We start from the raw sequence: 24,517 nt of genomic DNA, 5'->3' as shown, positions 1-24,517 counted from the left end.
TTGATAGCCGTTGGTAGCCGTCCTTTTGATGACAACCATCGAGCGTTGCACAGTGCTATATGGTGCAAACCACGCACCACATAGGATCGTAGGTCTTCTTGCACACAACTGTCATGGGCATGTGCACCAATCATGTGCATATAACATGCGTGCTTTGAAGAAATTGGACTCATAGGGATTTTGGATTTGTGAATCATCCTACAAGGCACATACAAACTGAAGCTCGAGTTGGAGTCTAATGCTTTGCTTAGACTCTATTACATGTAAACAGAGTCAGATGAGCAGCATCTCTCATTTCAACACATGAAAGACCAGTAAACTAGCATGTCGTTCATATTTAATCGTGAACCGTATACAGGGACATTTATTTAGAACATAAGATATTACTATGAGGATGCAAGCAACACATAATCTTAATTATGGCTAAATTGCTCGCTTTGCAACAGTAACATTGGTGAAGAAGGGCAACTATCCGGATTAAAAAATCATCAGCTATGTAATTCCCAGTCTTAACAATCTAAATGACGATTATGAGAGAACTGAAACAATGGCTTCAGGAGAACCAGCATCTTCTAGGTTCTTCAGGAGAGGTTGCTTCCCTCAGCTTCCTTCAATGCATTGACGAAAAGATCCTTCAGATGGCTGTTAGATGCTGCCACCCTCCGAGCCATGAGATCAAAATCTCCACCACTTCTGTGCAAACAAGAAACAAATTATCATTATTACCTTGGCCAAACGAGCAATGCTCAATGATGCTGTTTCTATGTCCATAATTGATATCTTTAATGTAAAGTTTTTGAGAACTTACGGATCAAAAACATGACCTCCAGCTTCCTGAACAATCACAGCCCCAGCAGCCACATCCCTGTGGATGGCAACTCATCAATACTTGCAGCATTACTTTGCTATCAATCTAGCAACCTTAGAACTCAAGGGAAATTATGTAAACAAACATACCACGGGCCCCCAAATCCTAGCTCGTAACAGAGATCAAGCCTACCACATGCAACACCACAAAGGTTCAAAGCAAGGGAACCACACATTCTGACGGACCTCACCTGATAGTAACAGCCAATAGAATTTTGCATCTCATGATCCTAGTCATGACTGGTACAGAAAATAAAAAACTTACCTTGAAGAGAAAACTGTTAATTCTGTTAGTTGTAGAATCTATAGTTGACTTATCACGCTTTGTCCCGGCCTGCTCAAACATTCCTGTTGTCAGTCAAATGTTGCTAATCTGCAAGACTTCAAACATGCATCAAACTTGACGTTCTTACATACATGCATAATAGATAAATTATGTCATTTCTAGCTATTAATCAAAGAAACAGCTAGAACTGTGATAGATATCAAATCGCAGCATCATGATGTCATGAACTAATTTTTACTGCTACCTTGGTATGCATTTTTTGTGTTTGGGGGGTGGAGGGGAGGTGGGGTGATCAATGGATTGACTAGATCAGCTTCCATGTTGGCAAAGTAAATTAGGATAATCTTCATCAAAGAGATCAAATAGCAGGAAATTGCTCAGTTCATTCCAAGATACACTAGGAATTTCTGTTAGATTGCTCAATAAGATAGTGCATCGGTATGATAAGCGCAAGTTGTCAAGGAGAAGTGGTATGTGAAAGGAAGTTTGAGGAGTTCAGGAGGTATGATCAGGCACCTGATACAAAAGGTTAGGACAACAAATTCCATTAAAAAATGATTTTCCATGGCTCTAAAAAATGGAGATGATTAAATTCTCAGCTCTGCCGATCACCCAAATTAATCAATCATCAAAATTCCTTTTTTAATCTTCCTCACTCAAGCAGATCTTATCCAAAGATTAGCTTCTCAGTCATCCAAACAGAGCCTTGTTTTGATGTCAAAGCTACTTATCAATGCGAGCTGCTACGGTGGGTGGTAGTTAAGAGGTTGAGAAAGTAACAAAGAGAGATCAGAGAAATCACTAAGGGCCCATTTTTTGGTGGGCACATAACATGAAAAAGTTTGTCAACTGTCCCATGTTCTCATGCTTCCTTAAATAGGTAAATTATTTCCCCATGGGTAGCATTTACCCATAAAATAGAAGGAAAATTTTACCCACCTGAAAAGTCGGTAAGTCATTTTCTCACCAGCCGATAAAATAACCTTTTTATTTGTTCCTAAAGTACTCCTAACTCTAATATTATATTATATATTATAATATAATACAATATAATATGTATTGTAGAATATAGTATATATTATAATACATCATATAACATATATTTATAATATATTTATATAATAAATATTTTATATAGACAAAAGGTATTATGAAAAATATGGATAGATATTAGCAACTTATCCGAGAAAGTAATAATGGAAAAGAACATGGTAAGAGATTCCGGAGCTACTGGTAAATTATTTTTCTGTCTAAGTATTGCATGGGAAGTGCTTATCCGAAAAATTATTTTTCGGGTCATGTTCATGTATAACCCGGACCCAACCCAAAAATTTTGGGTCCGATTCAAGTCTGGGTCAGGGCTAGTTTGGGTTCGGGTCTACTAGATGCACGTTGCTCACATTTTGTTTTACATTTACTCTTATAAGAAAGAATTATGATTTTGCATGGTCATTGAAAAAAATTTCCTGAAGTAAGAATGTGTGATTCTACTAGATGGCTAGCTCTATGCTAGGAGTTGCTACTTTTTGACATCATGTTGCTAGGCACCAATCAACCTTTTTATTTTTGGCCACTGGAAAATAAAGATATTTACCATAATAGGGATTACGAGTTCACAAATTGCGAGCACTGCTTTCACTTGGGGCACAGTTGCAGTTTTTCCATTCTACACTCCGATGGTTCTGGCACCTAATGCCAAACTTGTGAGTATAATTTGTAGATTTATGAAGTGAATATGATTTCAAACTGACTAGTGTAGTAGTGTATGAGCATCTCAATACACGCACGTTCTACTTGAATTTGTATATTGAGTGGATTTCTTAATTGCCAAAACTCAGACTAAAATAACTATGGTAAGCAGCACTCCTTAAGTTATTCTCGGAGTTCTGTATGCATACCTTCATTTGTCATGGACTCCTAACAAATTAGGTTCATGTTTGCAAGTAAATACTGGCTGCCAGAGGTTCGTATTCAATTTATGCTGTACAGTCTTAAATTAATCCTTGCAGTATATCTTTGATCTGCCACATCTATCATGTTATCTGCAGTACCTGGCTGCGATTTTTCAGAGGGATACAGAGCTTGGGTCGGGCCTTAAGAGAACTTGTTTGCAGCCTTGCAGGCAGCAGCCCGCAGGCCTAAATAATTTTATAGATTCAAGTCGGGTCGAGTCGGGTCGGGTTGTAGAATTGAAAATTCAAAATTATCCAAATTTCAAATGGGTAGGACTGAATGCAGACCCGACCCGAAAAATGGAACGGGTCCAATTTTAGAACCCGACCTGGCACCACAGGTCTTCCAAAACGGGGGGTTGGGTCGGGTCTAAGCGGGTCAGGTCGGGTCTAAGCGGGTCAGGTCGGGTCACGAGTCAACCCGACCCATTTGCAGCCTTACCGAAGAACGAGCCCTAAACGTTGTAATAGGAACGTCAAATGAGTAAGCTGTTAATGAGCATGAGCTGGTGATGCTTCTCTCATAAATGAGCTAGGAATATGCTTTTTTAAAAATGAGCTGGGAATAAGCTTGCTTCTCTAAAATATCTCTAACCATTGCACTAACATGGTTGCAAAATTAAGCACCATAATGGATGGCTTCTCATTGTAAAGCTTTAAGCATTATGGTGAGCTTTATGGAAAACAACAGGAAATTCTTGTTGATCTGATAGGAGATAAAACTCTTCCTCAACTTTTTGATAAAAGTAGCTTAATCTAAAAACAAAAAAAATCTTTAGGGTTGAGGCCGCCTCTCCCTCTACCACTCCCTCGGTTGCCACCCACGCCCACGCAACCCCCCCCCCCCCCCCCCAGATCCCTGGTCCCTGGCCACATTGCCAGCCCTCATTGTTAAAAAAGAAAATTAGTGAATAAACATGTTTGCTATTACCAAAAATCTGGAAAAAAATGGAACTGGAATTCCTGTTTCCATTGTTTTTAAAAAGAAAAGTGACAATGATGCCAAACACAGCGTTCTTCATTCATTTTTTCTTTGTCTTTTTCTGCTTTGGGGTGAGGGGTGTTTGTTTCATTAAAAGATTAATTTTTGCAACATTACAGACTGACCATGAGACATAGCAAATATGGATAAATCTTGCTAACATGTCTTGTTGCTGCTCGAAATTAAACAGTAAAAAAAGAAAAACTATGTTTTTTTAGTCAAAATGTTCCAAAGCCTAGATTTTAGTCATTAATTCATTCAGTTATCAGGGTCTTGTGTGTTTCTATTCTTGATGAGCTGGGAGGTTCAAATAAGACAATAGTAGTAAGGAAGCACATTAGTTGCTTCTCTAATTGGGTTGAAGAAAACCTACATTCTAACTTGAGCTGCATTGCTGTGACACTTGTTCTCTTGATATAACAATAAACTATTTACTAATAGAAAATGGACTAGGCCACCAGTGGTTCTCCAGGTGATGGCAGTCAAGTGCGCTAAAAAAAAGGAACAATAACAAGATGCCTTATCCCATTGATATGGGACCAACTTAATCAATCTAAGTGTGATCCATCAGTTTGAAGAACATTTTATGACTAGTTAAGCAATCTAACATCAACGATCTATGGTTGGTGCCAGATTCCAAGACAACCAACCAAGGTTTGCTGTACCGGTCGGTACCAGTCGGTACCGACCGTATCGTACCCGTACCGATGGGTACCGGTATCGGTACACCAATGTCGGTACGGTCGGTACCGAGCGTATGGTACCGTACCGACACTCGGTACGCCTATACTAGTGCGGCACCGGTACGGGGTTCGGTACCGGTACGGCGAACCTTGCAACCAACCCTAAAGAAATGAACTTGCAGAGAAGTTAGTAAGGTTGTTACCAAGTAGACACATCTATTTTATTGGTTATCAAAATTCAAGCTCGTGGGAGAAAATCTACAGTGTTCTCCTAAATTTGGAAATAATATAGACAAAAAGATTGAGAGCATCATTTTTTTTATTTAAGGAACTATAATTATTATTGAGGGACAAATTAAAAGCCAAGGGCAAAAGTCATATTGAGACCAAAATAAAAAGAAAAATTATATCTAACTATTACACTGACATGGTTGCAAAGTTGCATGCCATAACAGATAGCCTCTTGCTGTGAAGCTTTAGGCGTTATGGTGAGCTTCACGGAATTTTTTTTTTACATTCTTTAACTTTTTGATAAAAGTAGCTTGATGTGAAAACATAAAAATCCTTTAGGGACAAGGTAATCCATGCCTTTGATGAAAATATTATATGCCATACAGGTAGGCACCAGTGTGTACTGATTGTACCGCTACCTAACAATATACGGTACAAAGGGCGTACCAAGTGTCGGTATGCTGCCCCGACCACTATACCGGGCATACCAACAATGTAGCAGGATCAGGCATACCAACATTGTAGCAGGATGGTACCGAGATAGCAAACCTTGATAAAAATAATGAAGTTAAAGGTGGTGTTGCTAACCATTATTACAAATCTATTCTTTTATCCTCTTATTTACTCTTCTTTAATCATTCACATGCCCTTAGCTTTCTAATGAGTTTCTTGATGGTAATGACCTTGCGTGCATTATTTTCTCCTACTTCGCACAAGGTTTCAGTAGTACATCAAGCATTAGATCGAAGTCAGCAAACAAGTAGGAATCCTAGTATATTCTCCACCCAACTTGATATTTGCAAGAATTAAATTCACAAGTTAATATAACAAATTATAAATATTCTGAACTGAATGTAGATAAATTAAAGCATACAAAGGAAACTTTCAAACTTGCTATCCTAAGTATCCTCTAAAAATTATTCCACATATATTTGTTGCGTAAAGCATAAGAATCATATTCTCTCCAAAGTTTGCAAGTTAGATGTTAAGAACCTATCATGCAACTACAAGTTCAGCAGCAGACATTATATATAATTTCACTACCTAATAAATAACTCTCACAGCAATTACAATAAAGGATATGATATAAATATGTTAAATGACACAAATATTGCATACCTCTGTTACAAGGAGGGCCTTTAATAATTCATTTTGAGATGAAGCTGCACAATACAAGTTCTTTGAGTGTTATTATGAGAGCATCGACAACATAATTGAAAGAATAGATGCCCTACAAGCCAATCGCAATATGTATTGCGAAGGATTTTCTTTTGATTTTCCAAATCATGTACATGACATTTAAATATGAATAAAGGCATTGTGTTTTATCATATGTTGTTGATTATATTTGTGATAAACCCCTTAGATTAGGGCAACGGTTTTTGAGGCTATGATGAGATCATACTAGTGAGACCTAAAACCCTAAAACCTTAATCTTAAATATTCCTAATCGTTGGTACATTGAGTCGGGGATCAATATTACCGGAAAGATTGGCACATCTTATGTATGCTCGATGTAGAAGGTGATTAATCTCACAATCACTTATGTGAGATACTAATACAAAGATGTGGGTGCTCATTAGAGGAATGAGTTCACTGAATTGACCAGCCATGAGAACATCTTATGGATTCTTACTTAATTGTCAAAAGATAGTTCTCATAGTGGGAGTTGTGCAAGTGATCCTTAGACCTAAGATCACCATGGTACCTTGTGCACTTGAACCTATATTTTGGTTTACCCTCATTCACGACATTACGTTGTGTACGGGGTATTCTGGATATGGTGGATTTTGTACGAAGGTTGTGAGTAGGTCAACAAGGAATCAGTCACTTCTAATAAGAGAAGGTAACATCCTACTTACTCTAATCTTATGATGATTCAAGAAGCCTTTGATCAAAGCAAAATGAAAATTAGAAAGAGTTTCTAATGTTTCATTGTTTGAATTATCATATAAAAGATTGAGAGAGACATGAATAAATGATTGAGTTTGATATTGATCCATACTCATATACTTATTCAGGATGTAGTATGACTAAGGGATTGAATTGCACGGTAACTTGCCACTGAAGGGTATGTTTGGATTTGTCCAATACATTCCTCATCTTCCGGGTAGACATGATACATTGCTAGACGTCAATCTTGTCTTTTGGGTTGATCGGATCAAAGAGTTTGATTAGATCAAAGCATCAGAAAGGTTCTGATTGCTAAGTCAGGTTTAGCACTAAATTGGACCTAAATTGGATTGAGGTATTCTAATCAAGTTAGGTCAACTTGCACCTGCACCTACTGCTGGCTAAGATAAGAAACCCAATGCGTCACACACAAGGAAATTGATCAAGGGTCTAATTGAATTAGATCATGTTTGCAAGATGAACATGCTAGCACGGGTTGCAAATCCTAGCTCCTGATTCAAATTAAATTCGAATCTGATTCTTAGATTAGGTTGATCTAATATGATTAGATCATGACCTAATATGGGTTAGCCAAGAGTTGGAACCCATTTGGCTTTAATTAGACCTAATTTGATTAGATTTAATGTTTTCTTTAAGTTGGTTAAACCCAATTGGATTGGGTTTGATAGGACCTTCACTTCTGGACCATTGGATTGCTTTCTGGATGAAGGATCTGGTCCACTGGTTGGCGCCTTATTCTGGACCATTGGATGGCTTCCTAGATGAATAATCTGGACCATTGGTCAGCGCCTGAATCTGGACCACTGGATAGCTCCCTGGATGAAAGATCTGGACCATTGGTCAGTGCCTGAATCTGGACCACTGGATGGCTCCCTAGATGAAAGATCTGGATCATTGCTCAGCGCCTGAATCTGGATCATTGGTGATGGCATCTTGCTTCTGGACCATTGGATGGCACCCTGGATGATGATGCCTTGATCTGGACCATTAGATGGCGCCTAAATCTGGACCATTGGCTTTGGCTCCCTGCATTCTAGCCATTGGATCATGATCATATGATGGCACATCAAAGGAAATGAATGGATGGCGTGATGAGGTTTTTAAGGGGAGGCGTGATGATATTTTTCTTCAGAAAAATTACGTGAAGGAATGTGATATGGCGCCCCATGAAGAGGCGCCACTTGGTTTGGATAAGGATGTTTTCCACCTTGATACGCCTCCCTCCTCTATTGACGCCCCATTCATGATAGGCTGATCACTTGGGGCGCCTCCTTTGGTTCTCTCACATCCCTTGATGCATGAAAGGATGGCTAGGATGCATCCTTTCACATCTATAAATAGGGAGCCATTCCACCGTATTCTCTATTCCAACTCCACCGCATTCTCTCTCCCTTATCCCTTCTTTCTTACAAGCCTTTGTCTCTTTCTAGCATTGCTTCTAGAGTGTCCTAAGCCAAGACAAGGAGGTCTTCTTTAGGACAAAAAGATTAGAAGTGATTTAGAAAGGTGAAAGAAAAATAAGAGAGGAAAGAAAGCAAACCAATTTAAATCCTTTGGAAGGATTCAGCATTAAGGATCAAAAATCTTTGGAGCTAAAGTCTTGATCGAGTTTCCGTGTGGATCACCGTTGGAGGGCGAACACTTGGACGCCTCGTGGAGATTCTACAAACTTGGATTTAGCGTTACAGGTATTCTTCTATTTCAGCATTTATATTTATATTGTTTGATTGTTACCATTAAGGTGATCTAGACTTATAAGGGTTTCATGTTAAGGAACTTTATTAAGAAATTTTTAAACTCCTAGCTTCCGCTGCCCATCATGACATGATCGGAACCCTTCAGTGGTATCAGAGCCGTCCTTAATTGGTTCAATCAAATGATTATGCATGATGTATGATTGTTAAATTACTATGAGATAGTAATATCATATGTTTAGAAAAATGCTGAATTATATGATTCATATATGATATGATATATAATAAAAGGTCATGATATAAATTTTTCATATGAAGATATGTTGAAGCATGTTAATTGATTCAATCAATTGCTTATGATTTATACATGCTATGAAATAGCCATGATGCATGATAGTTTATTTTAGACATGTTAAATATATGTTACAATTAAAAGAATGTGCTAGAGACCGGTTAGCTCTCAATAAAAATTATATTAAGTCATACTGTTGAAAAACTTTGAGCTAACCCATTCTAGAACAATTAATCTAATTGGCGTCTAAGGAAAGCACTAAAGGTGGTTCTCTAATTAGGACCTTACTCTCTGAGTAAGGAGAGCCTCCCACCTGCTTACCTGGCCAATTGTTTGATTGTCTATTATAGATAAGTTTAATATTGATATAGCACTATTAATAGCCTTCCTTCATGCCTCGACATTATTATGTCAAGATCCATGCTAGTTTGTTGTGCAACCACAAGACTTGCAATGGGGACTGATGTTATACTGTCTTGGTGCATAGAGATGTTTATGGCATATTTTAATATGTTGCTTTGTTGTGCAACCACAAGAGCAATATTATTTGAATATGACTGTATGGAAATGAAAGGTTTGATTTAACTAAAACATTATAGTTTGTTGTGCAACCACAAGGCTATAAGTATTTTAAGAGGACAGGATAAAGTTGAGAATTGCATGAGATGCAATTGGAAAGAGTTTCCTACCTTTGAACTCATAAGAATTTGTTGCATGGAATGCCGTACCGGCCCGTACCGGCCGGTACGTACCGGTCCGGTCCTAGACCGGTACCGGAACCACATGAAAACCGGTATTTCCCCTTTTTTTAGCCGAACCGCCCGGTACGGAGCCCGTACCGGTCAGTATCGGCCGGTACCGCTTGGTACTGGCCTCGTACCGGTGCGAACCGGCCGGTTCGCATCGGTACGAATTTTTTTTTTTTTACGAACCACAGCACCTCGCGCTGTGGTTTTTGAAACCATGCGGTGGTTTCAAAAACCCCGCGCCGGGCGTGGTTTCCCAAAGAAGTGGCCACGGGCCACTTCTTCCTTTTGTTGTCAAATCAAAAAACATAAGTGGCCTTCTCACAACACAAAAACCGAAGTGGGAGGCCTGTCGCCCTGTCTGCACATCGCCTTCCTTCTCACTCGTTCGGTTTTAAAAACCGAACGAGAGGCTCTGTCCAGACTCCAGAGTAACTCAAATCCAGAAGTGTTTCAGAGAGATTGGCTTATCCAGAGTAACTCAAATTCAGTGAGCCTCTGAAGAGTAATCAGAGACGGGAAGATTTGAGAGATAGCCCACAAATTGAGGAGGAGGTCCTGCCCAAAAAATCCAGCTGAGACTATTTAAGGTGCGGTTTTTTTGTCCTACGTTATTTCATTAATTTTGTTAATAAGTAACTTAAAAAAAATAGTTTATAAATTACTTAAAAAATAAGATAATGCGAAAATTTACTTTATTAGCTTAATTTTTTGATAAGTTGTACATTTATGATAGAAATGGAGCCATCAAGAAAAACGAACCCTACAAAGTGTGATATTAGCTGGTCTTATGGGCGAAGACTTGGAGGAGAGGGGCAACGACACCAGTTTCAATGCAACTTTTGCGACAAGATTTTCAAGGGAGGAGGGGTAACCAGGTTGAAGCAACACTTAGCCGGAAATTCCAGTGAGGTTGCTACGTGCCCGAATTGTCCTAGCGAGATTCGTGGCAGAATCTCGCTGAGGTCAAAGAAGCGAAGGAGATGGCTTCCAAGAAGAGGGCGGAGGTCGATCGCCGAGCGGCAGAGCCACCTTCCTATCACTCTAGGGAGCCAGAGGAGGTTGAGGATCTAGATGAGGAGGAGGCAGATATTCAGGCGGTCATGCATGCAAGCCTGGATGATCAGTGGCAGCAGGAGGAGGTGGCTAGGCATAGGGCTCGATTTGGGCCCTCTGCATACGAGTCGGGCGGCAGTTCTGGGAGCACTAGACAAGATCCAGAGTTCTTGAGGACAACTTCAGTCAGGGAGGGCGTCGGCAAAGAACGTGGCCGGATTGGATCTATGCTGGGTAGTTTTGGTAGCCGAAAGAAGTCATCTAGAGGAATTCCACAAGGAGCGACAATTCATGATGTAGATCCGCATGCTCTTCCCAGCAGAGATTCAAGGCAGCAGAGGGTAGACACAATGTGGATGAAGGATAAGAAGAAAACTATGTGGCGAGCTATTGGATCCTGATTTCACTTCAGCCACATCCCAGCGAATGTGGCAGACAATACATACTACAGGTCTGCCATTGCCGCCATACAAGCTGCCGGTCCCGGTGTAGTTTCTCCAGACCCGAAGGACATACGGTGAGCTTCTTGACAACAATAAGGAGGAGCTGGAGAATTGGATTGACTCCTACAAGAGCAAGTGGCCCATATATGGACTAACCATCATGTGCGATGGTTGGACCGGTCCGACCAGGCGGAGCATCATCAACTTCCTGACATACTGTGATGCGAAGACCTTCTTCCACAAATCAGTTGATGCTTCGGCTTATGTGCACAACACCGCGTACATGCTGAAACTTATGGAGGATGTGATTGATCTGGTAGGAGAGGAGAATGTCGTGCAGGTCGTCGCTGATAATGGACCGCAAATAAGGCTGTCGGGCAGGTCTTGATGGAGCGGCGACCACATATTTTCTGGACCCCATATGCTGCACATTGTATCGATCTCATGTTGATGGACATTGGAAAGATCCGTAGGGTGCAACAAACGGTGGAGACAGCCCAACGCATTACCAGGTATATTTATAACCATAACTAGGTCCTTGCACTGATGAGAAAGTATGCAGGAGGAGAGATTCTGAGACCAGGAGTCACACGGTTTGCTACCAACTTCATCGCACTTGATAGCATACTCGAGAAGAGATGAGCCCTACGTCAGATGTTTGCCAGTCCCGAGTGGTATGATAGTAGATATTCTTATGCCGGCACTAAAGGAAGCAAGATAGAAGACTTGGTGACGAGACAGCCATTCTGGCAGCGGGCTACTACAATAGTTAAGGCTATCAAACCATTATATGAAGTGCTGCGGGCCGTAGATAGCGAGATCTACCCCCAGATGGGGTTTTTGTATCACATGATGGTCAAGGCAAAGGATCAGATTATGGAGACAGATCCAGCACATGGCCGGACGTACGTCAACATCATTGAGCAACGGTGAGGAGCGCAAATGGGTACGGAATTGCATCTAGCAGGTAAGCTAAGATATAATTATAGTGACAATTATAGTGATGGATCTAATTATATAATTATGCTAAGATAGTCTCGTATATGTGCAGCATACTACCTAAACCCCCGGTTTCAGTACAGCATAGATGGAATTGGTATGGATGAAACACTTCTGGATGCTTTGCATAATGTGATTTACAAGATGGAGCATGATCCAGAAAAAGCGGCCCTATGTCTTGAAGAGGTAATTATGATTTAGTAATTACCAGCATGTGTAAGTATATCGGCATCTTCAATTATTAACATGGTTTTCTTATGCTTATTTTTCACAGAGCAAATTATTTAGAGAGGGCAGCTACAGTTTTGACCAACGAGCGGCTGTCGTCAGCAAACACAATATGAATCCAGGTACGTGACACATCAGGAAAACATTCACCTGGTGTTACTTAATTACTATTATGGAACTATCATATATGTAATTTTCATAAATATTTTTGCAGCTGAATGGTGGGTGCATTTTGGCGGGTCCGCGAGAAATCTAAAGCGAATAGCTATCCGGATCCTCTTCCAAACAGTCTCCTCTAGTAGCTGTGAGCGCAATTGGTCCACCTTCGCCCTTATCCACAGCAAACAAAGAAACCGTTTGACGCAAAAACGCCTCAACGACCTTGTTTATATGCATTACAATTTGCGGTTGAGGCTAAAGTGCATCCAGGAGGAAGCGGAGCTCAAGTATACAGATCCGATTTACGAGACCTTCACTGCTGATGACGATGATCCACTACTCGGCTGGCTTGTAGGCCAGCAGCAGGATCCCGAGCTTGACGAGCCAGGATCGCCTCCACGACCAGCTAGCTTCATAGCCACCGAAGCTAAGGTCGATCCAGAGCAATGGGCTGAGTGCAATATTCCACGCACTCCCAGAGCTGATCAGTCGCAGGCACAGGAGAGCCAATCACCACATGATTGGTATGAGACACCCTCCGAGAGAGCTGATCGAGAGATGCTCGGCAGATAAGGAAGACATAGCCAGACAGAGAGGGCCAGGAAAGGAAAACAAAGGGTCCCAATAGAGAGTGTCGAGAAAGAGACTTGGACTAGCAGCGATGAAGATTCGGTGGTGATGGATCTTCTAGCCATGGAGGGAGCGGAGGACAGTATGGTACTCATTAGACACAGCCGGAGGGTGGTCTTTATTTCACCGGTGAGTCCCAATTTACGGATGCTACACAGGATACGGACCACGGTCGATCACCTGATAGATTTCGTGAGGATATCATTGGATATAGAAGACGGGCTCCTCAAGGTCGTTCAGGAAGACAGGATACGACTACAGATCCGACAGCATACGGATACGGATTCTATTATCCACAGCCTCAGCCTGACGAATATGGATATGGTGCATTGGATTTTACTTCCGCTATATTTGGATGGGCCCCTACACAATCAGAGGACACCTCTCAGAGCCAGAGCGTGAGCGAGAGATCCGACAGTTCTTATAACCTGGCGCGCGTTCCTTCTGATTGGGTTGATTTGCCTCCTGATTATACTTATGATCCGGATATCTACGAGAGCCATCGGCACTCGTCCCGATTTTAGATATCCAAGAGTGCTTTATGCTTATGTAAATGATTGTATCTTAATTTGAAGATATTTTATGTGTATCATTTTATCATTTGGAACGGGAGGAAAACATAACATGCATCATCTATGTTTCAAATTTCAACCCTAAATTTAAACATAAAAACATCAAAAATCATGAAAAAAGCAATAAAAAAACATCAATCTTCACTTAATTTAAGATCCAACAGAGACAACATTTAAAAAAAAATATTCCAAATTTCTGGCTCGCTGTACCGGCCAGCCACCGGTACGCCGACCGGTACCGGTACGGCGGACCTTGGTTTGTTGTGTAACCACAAGGTTTTTATGAAGAATTAGGATCTCAACCCTACTAAGAAAAATTAGGTTTTCTCGTTTATCATAGGAGAGGGCTATGATATTCGATAAAATAGTGGGAGTAATAATTAGATAAAGTCCTAGTCTAATTGTATATATCTCATCATGATTGGTCTGTTTATATTAGTTTTGTTCTTTATATATGTAGAATAAAATTCTGCATAAATGGCTTCTTCACTTTCACTAAGAGGCATCTTAGATGCCAACAAGTTGACCGGTCCGAGCTATGTGAACTGGTTGAGAAATCTTAAAATTGTTCTCACTCAGGAGAAACTTTCTTACATCCTTAAAACCCCTGATCTTGGATCAATAGGGGATGATGCTACTAAAAGTAGTAAAATAAAGACGAAGAAAGGAAAGAAAATCTCCATATCAAGTGCATGTTTCCATTGCGGCAAGAAAGGCCACTGGAAAAGGAATTGCAAGAGTTTTCTTGCAACTGCAAAGCCTGATGCAAGAGTTGCATAAGAAGGTATGTTTATGTTACGTGCCAGTTTGTCATTAAGTTCTTCAAATACAAATATATGGGTATTGAATACCGGCTGTGGTTTTCATATATGCAAGACATTGCATGGACTACAGAAAATTAGAATTTTGAAGAAAGGTGACTTCGAGCTTTATGGCGCTGGAGGAGAGTCCATCCAGGCTGAAGCTGTTGGAACCTACTTATTGGAGTTGCCGTCGGCAAGCTCCTGGAGTTAGAAGATTGTTATTACATGCCCAAGATTATTAGAAATGTAATTTCCATTCCTTTGTTGTTAAAGAAAAGATTTGAGATTAATGGAAAGGACAATGGTTGTTCTATTTCTTTTTCTAATAAGCATCTTTGCAATGGCATTATAGAAAATGGTCTTCTAGTTCTATCCCTTAATGACAATATTTATCATATTGATAAAAGTAATAAAAGAAAGAGAGAAGAGGTAAATAACACCCTCCTTTGGCATTGCCGTCTAGGTCATATTAGTGAGTCAAGAATACACAAGTTATACAAAGGAGAGTTCTTTGATCCTTATAATTTTGAATCATTAGGAACTTATGAATCTTGTCTTATGGGAAAAATGACCAAGTCTCCATTCACTGGACATGGAAAAAGGGCAAGTGAGTTATTAGGACTTGTGCATACAGATGTATGTGGTCCTATGACAACTCCAACTAGAGATGGATACTCTTACTTCATCACATTCACTGATGACTTATCAAGGTTCGGATATGTGTATCTTATGAAACATAAATCCGAAGCCTTTGATAAGTTTAAAGAGTATCAAAGTATGGTTGAAAAACAAACTGGAAAGTGTATTAAAATCCTTCAATCTAATCGAGGAGGTGAATACCTTTCTAGTGAGTTTTTAAATCATCTTAAAGAAAATGGCATTCTCTCTGAATGGACACCTCCGTATACGCCACAATTAAATGGTGTAGCCGAATGAAGGAATCGTACTCTATTAGATATGGTACGGTCCATGATGTGCTTTACAGATCTTCCTACTTCCTTCTGGGGTTTTGCCCTAGAAACTGCTGCACTTGTATTAAACAGGGTACCATCAAAATCTGTATCTAGTACTCCATATGAGATATGGAGAGGAAAGAAGCCTAATCTTAAGTATCTTAAGATATGGGGCTGTAAAGCTTATGTCATAAGAAATTTTGGACACAAGCTAAGTGCTAGATCAGATAAATGTATTTTTGTAGGTTATCCTAAAGATAGTACAGGATACATCTTCTATCATCCTACCGAACAAAAGGTCTTTGTAGGTAGGCATGTCATTTTCTTAGAGAAAGAATTTATCTTAGAAAAAGGCAAGGATAGGAAAATTGAACTTGAAGAAGTTCAAGACTTACAAATGGAGACACAAGATATTCCTCAACCAGATGTACCCATTGATGAGGTACAACCACAACACACATCTCCACCCCGAAGGTTAGATAGAGTGCGAAATGCACCTAAAAGATATGGTTTTGTCATTGAGAATAATGAAGATCACATCTTTCAGAACGATGATCCTCTGACCTATTCGGAAGCTATCATGAGTAGTGACTCTGACAAATGGCTAGAGGCCATGAAATCCGAAATAGACTCTATGTATACCAACCAAGTATGGACTTTGGTTGATGCACCAGAGGGTGTAAACCCTATAGGTTGCAAATGGGTCTATAAGAAAAAGATTGGAGCAGATGGCCAAGTAGAAACCTACAAGGCTAGACTGGTGGCAAAATATTTCAGACAAAAGCAAGGAATTGATTATGATGAAACTTTTTCACCAGTTGCCATGCTTAAATCTATTCGGATTTTGCTTGCAATAGCTGCATACTATGATTATGAAATCTGGCAGATGGATGTCAAAACCGCCTTCCTTAATGGTTATCTTGAGGAAGAGGTTTACATGACACAGCCAGAAGGATTTGTCTCAAGTAAGAGAGCAAATCAAGTATGCAAGCTTAAGAGATCCATTTATGGATTAAAACAAGCATCGAGGAGTTGGAACATCCGTTTTGATACAACAGTCAAAGAGTTTGGTTTTATCAAAAATGTGGATGAACCATGTGTGCACAAAAAGACTAGTGGGAGTGCCATTGTCTTCTTAATATTGAATGTAGATGACATATTGATCATTGGAAATGATATTCCAATTTTACAATCGGTCAAGACTTGGCTATCAAAAAGTCTTTCCATAAAAAACTTGGGAGAAGCATCCTATATACTTGGTATAAAGATCTATAGGGATAGATCTAAAAGGATGCTAGGCTTGTCCCAATCTAGGTATATAGATCATGTGCTGAAAAGATTCAGCATGGAAGAAAGTAAAAGACGTTACTTACCTATGAGTCATGGCATACATCTCTCTAAGAAGATGTCTCCTAAGACATCTAAAGAGAGGAATAGAATGAATTCTATTCCCTATGCTTCGGCAATAGGATCAATAATGTATGCTATGCTATGTACCAGACCTGATGTTGCTTATGCCTTAGGCATAACAAGCAGATTCCAGGCTGATCCAGAAGAGGATCATTGGATAGCTGTGAAAAATATTCTTAAGTACTTGAGAAGGACTAAAGATATTTTTCTAGTTTATGGAGGATCTGAGTTGAAACTAGAAGGATTTTCTGATTCTAGTTTTCAGTCAGACCCAGATGATAGCAAGTCCACTTCAGGGTATGTCTTTCCCTAAATGGTGGTGCAGTGAGCTGGAAGAGTTCCAAGCAGCAAACTGTAGCTGACTCAACTACTGAGGCAGAATACATTGCTGTAAGTGAAGCCGCTAAGGAAGCTGTCTGGATGAAGAATTTCATCTCTGAGTTGGGAGTAGTTCCTGAGATTGCTGGACCAATCCCAGTTTATTGTGATAACACTAGAGTTGTTGCTCAAGTGAAGGAACCAAGGTCTCATCACAAATCCAAGCACATTCTAAGACGCTTCCACCTTGTTCGAGAGATTGTCGAAAGACAAGACATAGTCATTGAACGAGTAAACACAAAGAACAACCTAGCAGACCCATTTACTAAAGCTCTACCACAGCAGCAATTTGATCGCCATCTCAATCGTATGGAGATAAAATATAAAGGCGATTGGCTTTAGTGCAAGTGGAAGATTGAAAGAATAGATGCCCTACAAGCCAATCGCAATATGTATTGCGAAGGATTTTCTTTTGATTTTCCAAATCATGTACATGACATTTAAATATGAATAAAGGCATTGTCTTTTATCATATGCTGTTGATTATATTTGTGATAAATCCCTTAGATTAAGGCAATGGTTTTGAGGCTATGATGAGATCATACTAGTGAGACCTAAAACCCTAAAACTCTAATCTTAAATATTTCCAGTCATTGGTACATTGAGTCGGGGATCAATATTACTGGAAAGACTGGCACATCTTATGTATGCTCGATGTAAAGGGTGATTGATCTCACAATCACTTGTGTGAGACACTAATACAAAGATGTGGGTGCTCATTAGAGGAATGAGTTCACTGAATTGACCAGCAATGAGAACATCTTATGGATTCTTAATTGTCAAAAGATAGTTCTCATAGTGGGAGTTGTGCAAGTGATCCTTAGATCTGAGATCACCATGGTACCTTGTGCACTTGAACCTATGTTTTGGTTTACCCTCATTCACGACATTACGTTGTGTACGGGGTATTCTGGATATAGTGGATTTTGTACGAAGGTTGTGAGTAGGTCAACAAGAAATCAGTCACTTCTAGTAAGAGAAGGTAACATCCTACTTACTCTAATCTTATGATGATTCAAGAAGCCTTTGATCAAAGCAAAATGAAAATTAGAAAGAGTTTCTAATATTTCATTGTTTGAATTATCATATAAAAGATTGAGAGAGACATGAATAAGTGATTGAGTTTGATATTGATCCATACTCATATACTTATTCAGGATGTAGTATGACTAAGGGATTGAATTGCACGGTAACTTGCCATTGAAGAGTATGTTTGGATTTGTCCAATACATTCCTCATCTTCCGGGTAGACATGATACGTTGCTAGACGTCAATCTTGTCTTTTGGGTTGATCGGATCAAAGAGTTTGATGAGATCAAAGCATCAGAAAGGTTCTGATTGCTAAGTCAGGTTTAGCAATGAATTGGACCTAAATTGGATTGAGGTATTCTAATCAAGTTAGGTCAACTTGCACCTGCACCTACTGCTGGCTAAGATAAGGAACCCAATGCGTCACACACAAGGAAATTGATCAAGGGTCTAATTGAATTAGATCATGTTTGCAAGATGAACATGCTAGCACGTGTTGCAAATCCTAGCTCCTGATTCAAATTAAATTCGAATCTGATTCTTAGATTAGGTTGATCTAATATGATTAGATCATGACCTAATATGGGTTAGCCAAGAGTTGGAACCCATTTGGCTTTAATTAGACCTAATTTGATTAGGTTCATGGAATGCCGTACCGGCCGGTACGGGCCGGTACGTACCGGTCCGATCCTAGACCGGTACCGGAGCCACTAAAAAATCGGTATTTTCCGGTTTTTTAGCCGAACCGGCCGGTACGGGCCCGTACCGGCCGGTTCGGGCCCGTACCGGTTCGCCGGTTCGCACCGGTACGTTTTTTTTTTTAAGAACCACAGCGCGAGGTTTTTGAAACCACCGGTACCGGCCGGTACGTACCGGACCGGACCGGTACCGTACCGGTCCGGCCGGCCACCGGTACCGGTACGGCGGACCTTGATTAGGTTTAATGATTTCTTTAAGTTGGTTAAACCCAATTGGATTGGGTTTGATAGGGCCTTCACTTCTGGACCATTGGATTGCTTCCTGGATGAAGGATCTGGTCCACTGGTTGGCGCCTTATTCTGGACCATTGGATGGCTCCCTGGATGAATAATCTGGACCATTGGTCAGCGCCTGAATCTGGGCCACCGGATGGCTCCCTGGATGAAAGATCTGGACCATTGGTCAGCGCCTGAATCTGGACCACCGGATGGCTCCCTGGATGAAATATCTGGACCTTTGCTCAGCGCCTGAATCTGGACCATTGGTGATGGCATCTTGCTTCTGGACCATTGGATGGCACCCTGGATGATGATGCCTTGATCTGGACCATTAGATGGCGCCTAGATCTGGACCATTGGCTTTGGTTCCCGGCATTCTAGCCATTGGATCATGATCATATGATGGCACATCAAAGGAAATGAATGGATAGCGTGATGAGGTTTTTAAGGGGAGGCGTGATGATATTTTTCTTTAGAAAAATTACGTGAAGGAATGTGATATGGCGCCCCATGAAGAGGCGCCACTTGGTTTGGATAAGGATGAAACATCCTTATCCACTTATCATTCCACCTTGATACGCCTCCCTCCTTTATTGGCGCCCCATTCATGATACGGCTGATCACTTGGGGCGCCTCCTTTGGTTCTCTCACATCCCTTGATGCATGAAAGGATGGCTAGGATGCATCCTTTCACATCTATAAATAGGGAGCCATTCCACTGTATTCTCTATTCCAACTCCACCGCATTCTCTCTCCCTTATCCCTTCTTTCTTACAAGCCTTTGTCTCTTTCTAGCATTGCTTCTAGAGTGTCCTAAGCCAAGACAAGGAGGTCTTCTTTAGGACAAAAAGATTAGAAGTGATTTAGAAAGGTGAAAGAAAAATAAGAGAGGAAAGAAAGCAAACCAATTTAAATCCTTTGGAAGGATTCAGCATTAAGGATCAAAAATCTTTGGAGCTAAAGTCTTGATCGAGTTTCCGTGTGGATCACCGTTGGAGGGCGAACACTTGGACGCCTCGTGGAGATTCTACAAACTTGGATTTAGCGTTACAGGTATTCTTCTATTTCAGCATTTATATTTATATTGTTTGATTGTTACCATTAAGGTGATCTAGACTTATAAGGGTTTCATGTTAAGGAACTTTATTAAGAAATTTTTAAAATCCTAGCTTCCGCTGCCCATCATGACATGATCGGAACCCTTCAATAATATCAGTCAGGGTTAACATTTTTCTCTGACCAAGTACTAGATATTGAACAATTCAAAGTACAAGATTAAAGTATTTATTACTCTTACCCTTTATACGAGTTCCATTGAGGAAAGCACCTTGTCCTCGAACACCAGTAAAGAGCTGCATATAAGAATAGAGACAAGTCATATCTCATTGTAACCACGTTTTGCATTCTAACTAGAGCAAGACTCAGCAACAAATGCATAGATCTTAACATTTAAGAAAACTGCCCTCAAAATCAGCTGATGCAGGACCAATTGGGAATGGCCTGCGATGCACTGGAGGGCCTAGGGAATGGATTAAATTAATGTTTGGGTCAACAAGTCTCCTAGTTATCCTATCAAAGAAAACAAGATAGAAAAGTTATCTTCAGCAATTATAAAATTCAAGAATATGAAAAAAAAATTCTGTTTAATCTTTCAGAGAAGAAATCAGTCCTAGGAACATATTTCTAATGAAAAACAAAAAAGGCTGGGCATTGCCTCAAACATGCTCTTTTTTTATAGTAATTTGTTAACAAAAAAAGGCATTCCAATGCACGAGGCTCCTGCCATGGTGGATTCTCGGGAGGGTCAGATGTATGCAGCATTACACTAACATGTGGAGAAGCTATTTCTATGTTCCAAACCTGTAATACCTAGATCACAATGGAGCAACTTGCCATTGCGCCAAGGCCCACCCTCGGATAATTTGTCAAAGGCTGAAAGTCGATAATTAACTTGCAAAAGAATTTAAGTTTTAGGCATAAAAACATAGAACAATAACATACTAGACTGAAGTACAGATATAGAAGAAGAGAGAGTACTTAAGAGAATAATAGATAGAGAAGACGAGGAGGAACAAAGAGACAAGGTGAAGAAGAAGATAGAGGGAATAGAAGGCCAGACCCGGCCTAAAGAAATCCTTTCTTTATCCAAAACAGACCAGATACGATCTCCTAGTGGGCTAGACATAAGGCCTTTTTATAGATTCTAGATGACTTGAGTTTCAAGTAAACTAGGACTCTTAGAAAGCAAGAAACTAATCATCAAAATCTTTCCCAAAAAAGAAAAATTTGGAAGACCACATAACCCTATAAAAGTCACCTAATATATTCAAAATCAGATCCAAAAAATTTCATGACTTGTCCAACCGAACATCTATTGAATTCTTTTACACCAATTTCACTTAAAAGAGGACTCTAAAAGCTACTTTAAAAATTAACCAAATAAAAGTTTCAAAAAATACAAAAAAAAATGTGAACTATAACATTTTATTCGCTATCACCAGCTGAAGCATAAAATAAAATGTAACGTGCCAAATGAATAATTGACAAAAAATTAGAGGAAAGTGGTAGCTGTTATAACGGTTGTTTCATCTAGTGGTGAGAAACCTGAAACTGTTCAACCCTTTTCTTTGTTCCTTTGAATTTCCCCTAGAAACTTGTTAACAGTTATCCAGTTAATCTATTGCTCAAGCATTGGCTGAAGAACCACAACATGGACTGATTTATGAAATATTGAGGTTCATAAAAAAATGATGCACTTGTCCTAGAATCGAGACATAACATAGCTACATCATAAGACTGTATCAAGAAAAGAGCAATATCTCCTTCTATACGCCTATTTCTACACACAAAGCCTAGAATATGGTTGTTTACAAATATAAACAATCTGAGTTGGATTTTATATCTTTAACAAAATTCCTAGTGGATAAATATTTTTGTGTCTATCCCTTCTTTCATAGCAACTTTCCTATGGTGAAGAAATCTTAAAGCTACAAGATGTCGGAAAGCATATGATGTTTGCATTTTATCCATATTTTTGAACATCTGCATGAGATGATAAAAATATGCAGGAACACTTAAAACTTTGCTTGCTGTGCTTGTACTTATCTTGCTAAAAGACCTCGTGTGCAGATGCCAGAGAGCCCATAATTATAACATGTGTATGTTGAACATGATCCCTTGATATTGACATTGGATGTTGCATTAATACTTTCCGATTGCATTTAATGTTATCCACTAAAAGGTCATCTCCTCAGGGAAAAATAAATGAAGAAATATTCAAGTCAAAATACTCAAAGGTCAATTGGTTACTGGATGGGCATCCTTGACTTGAAATTACCTAAGTTAATAACCTATAGCTAACATCGATTTTAAATGTGTAAATTCACCTGGGTGTCAAAAGCAGATCTTCTTAGACTTAAAATATGAGGATCAAATATGTACTATTTTTCAAGATGTGAAATGCTATGTTGTATCTCCAAAAGATCTTTTTCAGTATTGTATAATAAACTACCTCTCAACATCATAGGCATGAAATGTACAACTTAAATGTTCTTAAAAATTCATAGCACTATAAAACATAGAAACAGAACATCAAGCCCATCCTCACCTCATTTATTATTGGATTGTATACAACACCGACAGTTGGAACCTTTCCAATGGCAAGGCCAATGGATACGCAGACAAATGGGAACCTGCAAGTAATGAAGTGAACATGATGAGAAATCAAATAAAAGCAAGAGGAGACGAATATTTCTGGAAAGAAGCCTTCTGCAGATACCCGTGAACAAAGTTAGTGGTTCCATCAAGGGGGTCAATAATCCATGTTGGATCATCAGTCAGCTCAGCAGTACCAAACGCAGCAGATGTTTCTTCACCTATAAACTGTAATAAAAATTAAATAAATGAAACAACGATTCATAACAGAACGTAACATATGAGTGCTACAATATGACTTAACCTTGTGATCAGGGTAATGCTTCTTGAGGTAATTGAACACGAGATCTTCACATGCCTTATCAGTTTCTGTCACCAAATCCACCTGCATTTCATTGACCATTCCATCATCACTACTTAGCTGAGATGTCTCATGAGAGACTGACAGTAAAAACTATAATTCTCATAAACATAGATAGCATTGTTCTTCTTTTATTCTCTCTTTTCGCTGAAGCAGAAAATAGATTTTGTATACTAAATCAAGAGTATTTCAAGGGCGTCAGAGTTGTAGGACTAAAATTCCCATATAAAAATCATCAAAAAAATTCCATTAACAAATCAAAATCAGGAAATAAATTCCATCCATGTCCTCCATCTGCAGCAAGATATGCACCTTAGACAGCAAACAAGGAATCAAACGGCAGCAGCGAAAGCCTGCAATTTTGACTATTCTATTCGTGCCTCTTTTACACATTTTTCAGCACCTTTATATAAATTAAAGAAAGAAGATCCCAACAGCGATATCGATTTAAAAAGAGAAAAGAAAAAGGAAATCAGGAAGCATAAAGAAGACCTGGCCTTTGTGCTCCACATGCTTGGTCTGATAGAATCCTTGGCGAATAACCTAGAAAAAAAAAATCATGAAGAAAGGAAGAGATGATGAGTTATACATAGTTATATATATATATATATATATATATATATATATATATATATATATATAGGAGAGGAAGTGAACGTCCTATAGATATTAAAAAAAATAAAACAAAAGGGGGATGGAGAGCATTCCATCCGACTCACTTCTCCGGCGCACTTTGCGGCCTCCAGCGCCACCGCCAGGAACTCCGCAAGCGAATAATCTGAATCCCACGAACAGAGACAGAAAATAATTAGAAGAATAAGATTTGACAGCGAGAAGAATTAGAAGAATAATTTAGAGAGAGATGACACCTTTCTCACCCATTATCGTGTTTCCTCGTTTAATAAATGCTCCCCCTTTGGTGGCTGAACATCTACGATGATGAGAATATAAAGTGCGGAGAGAAGCTCGGAATGGCCAGAGATGCGATTGTGAGCGTAATTTTGATGTTGTCCCTAGACTTCAGAAATAACTGCAATAAAACCATGGGCAGGACAAGGGGACCTTCTCCAGGAATATGCGCTGGTGGTGGGAGAATATTCGGAGACTCATGGAATTCGGAATAAAATCTTGGTGGAATGGCACCATGCATGTCCTCCGAGGAAAAACCTTGACCAAGATTGGGATAAATCAAATCTAAATTTTTCAAGATCGATATAG

The 24,517-nt window shown here is 39.6% G+C and overlaps 2 protein-coding genes across 3 annotated transcripts; one reads left to right on the top strand and one right to left on the bottom strand.

The window, feature by feature from the left end:
* Positions 1–306: 306 nt before the first annotated feature.
* On the bottom strand, positions 307–24,364 carry LOC103697686 (inositol monophosphatase 3). 2 transcript variants are annotated; one of them, XM_039117080.1, is made up of 12 exons: positions 24,178–24,364; positions 24,019–24,077; positions 23,792–23,842; positions 23,243–23,323; positions 23,063–23,166; positions 22,892–22,976; positions 20,582–20,636; positions 6,121–6,164; positions 1,133–1,201; positions 958–1,058; positions 809–865; positions 307–693 (listed from the first exon to the last, which is right to left on the bottom strand). In XM_039117080.1, exons 1-12 carry the CDS (start codon positions 24,179–24,181, stop codon positions 582–584), a joined length of 822 nt encoding a protein of 273 aa, XP_038973008.1. In that variant the 5' UTR covers positions 24,182–24,364; the 3' UTR covers positions 307–581. The 2 variants fall into 2 exon arrangements, with proteins under 2 accessions (XP_038973008.1, XP_038973007.1); XM_039117079.1 differs by having other exon boundaries at positions 24,169–24,359.
* LOC120105031 lies at positions 12,359–14,853 on the top strand. Its single transcript, XM_039117081.1, has 2 exons — positions 12,359–12,495; positions 12,588–14,853. Exons 1-2 carry the CDS (start codon positions 12,486–12,488, stop codon positions 13,103–13,105), a joined length of 528 nt encoding a protein of 175 aa, XP_038973009.1. The 5' UTR covers positions 12,359–12,485; the 3' UTR covers positions 13,106–14,853.
* Positions 24,365–24,517: the final 153 nt, after the last annotated feature.

This window comes from Phoenix dactylifera, unplaced genomic scaffold, assembly GCF_009389715.1.
Source record: "Phoenix dactylifera cultivar Barhee BC4 unplaced genomic scaffold, palm_55x_up_171113_PBpolish2nd_filt_p 000178F, whole genome shotgun sequence".
Classification (NCBI taxonomy): Eukaryota; Viridiplantae; Streptophyta; class Magnoliopsida; order Arecales; family Arecaceae; genus Phoenix; species Phoenix dactylifera.
Note: the sequence above shows the minus strand (reverse complement) of the source record. Positions and strands in the feature narration are given on the sequence as shown.